At 43.8% G+C, this 8,109-nt stretch overlaps 1 protein-coding gene across 1 annotated transcript; it reads left to right on the top strand.

The window, feature by feature from the left end:
- The first annotated feature begins 1,267 nt into the window (after window positions 1-1,267).
- LOC127051290 (olfactory receptor-like protein COR4) lies at window positions 1,268-2,267 on the top strand. Its single transcript, XM_050953377.1, is given in 2 exon segments — window positions 1,268-1,533; window positions 1,535-2,267. Coding segments are annotated over 2 exon segments (999 nt in total).
- The last annotated feature ends 5,842 nt before the right edge of the window (window positions 2,268-8,109 follow it).

Genomic DNA, 8,109 nt, shown 5'->3' with positions numbered 1-8,109 from the left:
AAGCTGCCTTTGAAGTTGACTAATCATTTTATTTGTAATATTTGTCTGAATGCCGACTGATTGACTTGCTAGTTGGCCAAAATCAAAGACTGGATAAAGAAATAAATGACACATGTGTGTATGTATGTCATGTGTATGAATATGTATACACACACACACACACACACACACACACACACACACACACACACACACACATTTTCTTGATCTTTGGCCACAAAAAACATACCACACATACATACTTGATGATCACACTAGACGTTCACTACCTTTTACATTGCCAGGGTGTTATGAATGAGAACCAAGCCATCCCCATAATTTCACAAACTGGAATGCACAACATGAGCTAAGTACAATTAACAATTATGTGATGTGGCAATCACTGTTGTGATACGGGGTGAGGCAAGAGATGCATTGAGGATATTGACATACGATGAAACATGTTTACAGGCAGTTTCTTATCTCTGTAAAGACAGGTTAAAAGATCAATCTATACATAGAATATTTTTTCTTATCATTATGAATATATGTTTCTAAAAATATGTCACTGTTGTTAATTTTCTCAGAAATATTCACCCCGGCTACACACTTTTAGTCTGATCATTAGAAGTGTACGTGTGGTAATTTTTCAGCAGCCGAAGAACAAGAAGCTACAGGATTTAGTCAGCATGGCTGTAGTGTCCAGAAAGGATAAATCTGGAAGCTCCATTTTTGAAATATTTTCTCAATGAAAGTATGTGCGTAATGTGTACTACCTGGTAGCCAGTGATTTAAAAATATGGAGGCATAGTTCAGTGAGGGAAACTGTCAACCAATAACCAGAGAGTGCGATGCAAACTATGCGTTCCTTCTAACCATGTTATTGTTACCAGGTGTAATGGAGATCCACAGCTTCTACTACTGTCTAAGGCACCAGTCCCACAAAATTGAACATATTCCTTAATGTTATTCACGTGAGGCATTCCACTGAGTCTGTGGGGCTACACTAATAAGTGAAATTAAAATATCAGCGGAATTAGGGTTAAAATGTGTAAATCAGATTAAATGGCAGCGTAATGCACTTTCCTAGAGATAAAGGATTTTTTTCTCCCTTAGAAGAAGTGAAAGAGTTCTGGGTTTTCCCACCAGTTGTTCCAGGTTCCATTCCATGACTCAAAGGGTCTTTGCGCATATGACCACAGTTCTTCATATTAGCATACACCATGTGCATAAGAACTAAGGCCTTTCTTTATGGCTGATCCCGCAGCTAGCACCCAAGGCTGAATGAATGGCTGGAGGAAATTGTACGGCAGTGACCGAGTTCATTCTCACAAGTGTGACAGATCATCCAGAGCTGCAGGTCCCCCTCTTTGTGGTGTTCCTAGTGATCTATGTTATCACCCTGGTGTGGAATCTGGGGATGATGGTTTTAATCAGGATCGACCCCCAACTTCACACCCCCATGTACTTCTTTCTCAAGAATTTGTCTCTCGTGGATGTCTGTTACTCCACAGTCATCACTCCCAAGATGCTGATGGAGCTTCTTAGCCGAGAGGAAAGCTATTTCCTATACAGCGTGCATCATTCAATATTTTAGCTTCATATTGTTTGCCATCTCTGAGTGCCTTCTGCTGGCAGTAATGGCATATGACCGTTATGTAGCCATCTGTAACCCACTGCTGTATATGGTCATCATGTCGCCAAAGCATTGCCTGCTGCTGGTGGCTGGTTCATATCTATGGGCCTTCCTGAACTCCGTGACACACACGAGCGGTTTGTTAAGATTATCCTATTGCAACTCCAATATCCTGAATCATTTTTTCTGTGATATCAACCCACTTCTAAAGCTCTCCTCTTCTGGCACCTCTATCAATCAGCTGCTTGTTTTCCTCTTTGGCAGTCTGATTGAGGTGATCAGCACTGTGACCATCCTCATCTCATACATCTTCGTTATTGTGACTGTGCTGCAGATCCGCTCCACCGAGGGCAGGCACCAAGCCTTCTACACCTGCACCTCCCACCTGATGGCTGTCTCCATGTCCCATGGGACAATTCTCTTCATGTATTTCCGACCCAGCGCCAGCTACTCGTTGGACACAGACAAAATGGCCTCCGTGTTCTACACAGTGGTGATCCCCATGCTGAACCCCCTCATCTACAGCTTGAGGAACAAGGATGTGAAGGACTCCCTGAGGAGAGCAATAGAGACAAAATTGAGGGCCCATTTTTCCCCAAAGGGTGTCAGAATAGGACAACCAAATCCTTCAATGACTTCTCTGCACACATAGAGCTTGTCTCCACTACAGGGTAGATCAATGCTGCGGTGATAAATCCACTGGGGGACAATTTAGCAGGTCTAGTGAAGACCCGCTGGATCGACAGACTATCACTCTGGCATTGACTCCAGTACTCCACCAGAACGAGATGAGTAAGGGGATATGCAACTAACGTAACTCAAATTGTGAAGCTTAGATCGACCTGTCCCCGTAGCGTAGACCTGCCCATTGGCTCTGATTCAGAAAGTCCTTAGGCATATGTTTAAGTATCTCTCCCTTTGATTTCAATGGGGCTTAAGCACATATTTAAAGTTAAACATGTATTTAAGTGCTGCTTTGAAGAGAGATATGTTCCTGAATAGAGGCCTTATGTGCATAAAAAGGCCATGTCAGTTATTAAATGATGATTTGCTCCCCTGTGCCTATAATAAAATACTTTAAAATTGGTTTTTCAGTGTAAGATATAAGAGGGTGATTTAAATATTGTTTAGAATTACTGAATAAAAGAGGAAAGTTCACACTGCAACAATGGATTCATGAGGAATAACCAGGTCTGATTTCAATGTCCAAAAACGTTGACAGATATTTATTCAATTAAATTTTGTGATTTTGCTTCAATCAGATCTACAGCCCAACTCATCTGTTTTGTTGGGAGACATTTGTGTGCGTGATATAATATTCAAAGCTATGTTTGTTGAAAGAGAGAATGTCATGAATGCTCAGTCAGATATAATATTTCTTCAGTACTCACACCAAGTCTCCCACACAACTCTTTATGAGTTTAGGAGCCACACAATTAAAGAGCAGGTAGTTTAGGTGACCAAACATATACAGACACATTTTCAAGGATAGTTGCTGATTGTGAATGCCACTATTATTGGGATCTCAATGTAAAAGACCTTGAGCCTTATTTTCTTAAGTGCTGAGTACTTACAGTTCTCATTGACTTCAGCTGGAGTGGTGGAGTTTCTGGAAATCAGGACTGAGGGGACTGAAGCTGTGCACCCATAAACAGAGGCTACCAAAATCACTAGCCACTGCTGAATCTTTTGGGCATGGCGAATTGCAACAGTGAATTTCCAAAGCACCAGTCACCTCACAGTACGTCTACACTGCAATGTAAGCCCAGGGTTCGAACTCATGCTCAAGTTAAGTCCCCTTCCATCTACACACAAATTGCACTAACCCTTTACTGGTTTGTAGTGTAGATGCAGGCCCACTGGACTTCTGCTCTGGGAGTGAGCCAAAATTATCCAAAAGACTGAGTTTCTTTGTCCTCTGGATGGTCAAGTGACCCCACACTACACCATGAACAAACAGCTAAAGTGGTCACATTTTGGGAGCATGCTAGGAGCTCTGGGATGTGGGTGGTTGAAATGGGGTCCACATAATGCCATGTAGATGCTGGAGCCGCAGTTTGGGACCCAGGGTGCAGCAATCCCTAACCTGGGGTTACAAATGAATGTAGATTCTCAAACCCCAGGTTAACAAACCCAGGGTCTGCTAACACGAGTTCTACTAGCCCAGGGATTACATTGCAGTGAAGACATGTCCTCAGAGAGTTAGTGAGTCACTGTGGTGTGGGTGTGTGTTCAGCACAATGGGGCTCTGGTCTCAGTTTGCACCTCCAGTCGTTACTGTTAAAGTAATAATAATATTGAACTACAGGCAAGTTTCAACCACATGCCAGGCTCCTTCTACCATCCTTTGATTTTATATTTTTGACCTCGCAGAGCTACCTCAGGAATGGAGAGATTGAAATGGTCTGAGGGATCACAGCCTAACCCCTAGGCCTGCTGCCTTTCAGACACGTGATGCCCAGTCAAACGTTTCTCTTTTTTTTCATGCAATTTGCTCCCTCCTGCCACTGGCTGCTGCCATTCCCTTTTCTGCCCTCACCCAAACACAGAGGCGTTTTCATCTCACTCCCCTGCCCCCAACACAACTCAGACCCAGGGCAGGGGGAAAAGCAATGCTAAAGGCTGCGGATCCAGCTGCATGGCCTACAGAAGCAGCGGTATCCTAGAGCTGAGAACTGTGCAGGCAGAGGAAGGGGGCAAAAAACAAAGCCACACCCAGCTACCAGCATCAGCCATCTTAGCAGAAAGCATCACCCAGCCCATCGCATAAGAACATAAGACTGGTCATACTGGGTCAGACCAATGGTCCATCTACTCCAGTGCCCTGTCTTCCACAATGGCCAGTGCCAGATGTTTCAGAGAGAATGAACAGAACAGGGCAATTATCAAGTGATCCACCCCCTGTCATCCATTCCCAGCTTCTGGCAGTCAGAAGTTTAGGGATACCCATAGCATGGGGATGTGTCCCTGACCATCTTGCCTAATTGCTGTTGATGGACCAATCCTCTGGGAACTTAACTAGTTCTTTTTTGAACCCAATTATACTTTTGGCCTTCACAACATCCCCTGGGCAATCACTGTCCTCTGCACAGCTCTACTGCTGACAGCTGAAATTCTTCTTTAGCACATCAAGTATTGGTTTGTGTTTTAGGAACTGAGTTCCAGATCCTAGGTTGTTGTATAGTTTTCTTGAAGTCACTTGAAGTCAATGGAGCTACATGAATGACAGCAAATGAGGATCTGGCCCTGAAAATAATGAGTTATGATACATCTTATTTTTATTAGTTAGTTAATCCAAGGGAAATTCAAGAAGTGACTTAAACATGCTGTATACGCGCCTGTGTGGGGCAAAGATTTCCAGTAGGGTAAAAATCTTTAATTCTGCAGACAATGGCATAAGAATCAGTGGTTGAAAGCTAAATAAACTCAGTCAAGATATGAGGTACACATTTTTCTTCGTGAGAGTAATTAAGTATTGGAACAAGTTACCTATTACTGTGGAGGATGTTTCATCATGTAACGTCTTAATAACAAGGTAATATATCTTCCTAAATCATATGCTATCACTTGAATAGAAATCATGGACTCAATGGACAAATTACTGGGTGAGAGTCTTGTGCCTGTGTTATGAAGGAAGTTCAATTAGATAAAGGTATTGGTCCTTTCAGCATGTTTAGGTCACTTTAAAAAATCTAGGAATCTATGAGTCTCTTTACGTCTTTCCAAACACATCTTTATCTCTGACTTATGAGGATCTGTAACTATAACCCTGTTATCCCTGTTCCGAATCTGACGTTTATTTCAGCAGCTGTTGGCGTATTCCATAGAAGTGTGGAAGTGGAGTCACTGAGCCAAAGCCCTGTGCTTACCAGCACGCGTATAAATCTGGAAAAACGTCCTAGATTTCACTGGCTTAACGACGGCATAAGAGCCTGATCCAAAGGTGCTGAACTCAGTGGCAGTTGTCCATTGACTTCAGACGGTGTGACCAGAGGGGATGAAGAAAATATCAGGACACATGGATCGGGGCGGGGTCCCGCTGGTGGAGAAAAACAAACAAACAAACAAACAAACAGGAGTGCAAAATGTTGGGACAAATTGTATCCCGACCAAACATCGGTCGGGATGCGGGACAAATGCCTAAATACCAGGACAGTCCTGATTTTATTGGGATGTCTGATCACCCTATCGCTTCTTGTCCTATACTAGCAAACCTCCCCCTATGCCAGGAGCAGCGGGGAGGCTAAAGCCGGGAACCCCAGCACCTCGCCCTCTGAAGCTGGGAGTTGCACTGGAAGCGCCCCTGCCAGCATACAGTCCTTAGCTATCCCCTCCCTGCACCCTGGGCTACCCGCCCCCCGGACAAAGCCCCTAGCTACCCCCCCTGCCCGCATCCTGAGTGGTTTTCAAACTTTTTGAACTGAGTCCCCCCTTTGAGTTATATGTTTTGGTTGCATCCCCCCAGAGCCCAGACAGTGAGTGGGTGCCCTCCTGAGTGAGTCAGGGGGTGGAGGTGGCACACCCTCCCTGGAGTCTGCTGTGTGGAGCTGGGTTGAGCCCCGCCAGGCCTCCCCCCCCAAAATAAATAGAAGTAAAACTATGCCCATGCCCAAGTGTGTCTCCCCGGCCTGGAGCCTCGTGCTCCCCCCCACCAGGCCCTGTTGTTTTTATAGGATGTTGAACGGGGCCTTAGCAAGAAAAAGGTGGAGAACCCCTGGATTAGATGATCTCTCGAGGTCCCTTCCAGTCCTATGATTCCATGTGGAAAGGAACAATTGAAAACCGGTGACACGGACATGGGCAAATCCTCTAAACAGCTGTGCTGACGGATAGAGCACAGCAACTGCATGGCATGTGACAATGAAAAGAAGAGGTTCCCCTGTGGGACAGTAGAAGGACCCACTGCCCAATCCAGCCACACTCACAGCCCCACTGTCGAGAAGGGACACAGAGAAGGAGTGTCATGGGTTGGCATCACTGCAGAGATTTTGAGCCATAAATGTCGTTCTTGGGGATTTCTATCCCTACATATTTCAATCTAATTTCCCCTGTAACTGTGTAAAATCCATTCTTTGGATTGGGGTTTAGCTGCTTCACCTGGGGGTTGCTCCAGTGACTCCAGCGCTGGCCCTGCCTCTCCCACCACAGCAGCTACAACTTGTGCCCCATTGGGTCTCCACTCCCCAGTGAGAGCTCAGGGCTCCATGAAATTGTCTTACTGTTTAAAATGTGAATATATGCAACACCCAGACAAGTACATACAAAATGAGCATAATTAATAAATTGATTGGTTTAACTGATTGTATACGTTACATGCTGAATAAAAGAAAGCCAGAGAGTAAAATATTGGTGGTTGGTTCTTTGCTTCATCTCAGTGAGGTTTTTGTGTACAAGGATATCCCACAATTCACTAAACCAGCTGTCCAGGTGATACTGGTGTTTCAGAAGCACATTTTCTTTGTTCTTTCATATTTTTGTTCCATTTTCTTTCATAGAACTTTTCTGCTTCACTTGAATGGAGACAAAAGCTGAGACGGCATCCTCAGCACTGTCAAATTGCTTGAAAATTCCCGGTGCAGGAGCCAGTCAGAGCACAGAGATTGTAGCAGCCATTTAGAATAAAGAGATTTTGCATATTCATTATATGGTAAAGAAATAACCATATAGTGATTATGTACATCCCTTGAGGAACACCACTAGTTACCCCTCTCCATTCTGAGAATTTACCATTAATTCCTACTCTTTGTTCCCTGTCATTTAACCAGTTCTAAATCCATGAAAGGACCTTCCCTTTTATCCCATGACAATTTCATTTACGTTAGAGCCTTTGGTGAGGAACCTTGTCAAAGGCTTTCTGGAAATCTAAGTACACTACCTCCACTGGACCCACCTTGTCCATGTTTGTTGACCCCTTCAAAGAACTCTAATAGATTAGTAAGACATGATTTTCCTTTACAGAAACCATGTTGACTTTTGCCTAGCAATTTATGTTCTTCTATGTGTCTGACAATTTTATTCTTTACTATTATTTCAACTAATTTGCCCGGTATTGACATTAGATTTACTGGTCTGTAATTGCCAGGATCACCTCTAAGCGCCCTGTTTAAATATTAGCGTTACATTAGCTATCATCCAGTCATCTACAGAGGCTGATTTAAAGGACAGGTTACAAACCATAGTTAATAGTTCTGCAATTTCACCCAGGAATTCTTTCAGAACTCTTGGGTGAATGCCATTGGGTCCCGGTGACTTGTTACTGTTAAGTTTATCAATTAATTCCAAAACCTCCTCTAGTGACACTTCAAACTGTGACAATTCCTCAGATTTGTCACCTACAAAGGACAGGGAGATTCCCAAACCTGAGCTAACATCCTCAGCCATGAAGATTGAATCAAAGAAGTCATTTAGTTACTCCATGATGACTTTATTGTCTTTAAGTCCTCCTTTTGTATCTTGATTGTCCAGGGGGCCCACTGGTTGTTTAGCAGACTTCC

This window comes from Gopherus flavomarginatus, chromosome 5 (genome assembly GCF_025201925.1).
Source record: "Gopherus flavomarginatus isolate rGopFla2 chromosome 5, rGopFla2.mat.asm, whole genome shotgun sequence".
NCBI lineage: Eukaryota > Metazoa > Chordata > Testudines > Testudinidae > Gopherus > Gopherus flavomarginatus.
The sequence above is the reverse complement of the archived record's forward strand: the minus strand, read 5'-3'. Positions and strand labels throughout refer to the sequence as shown.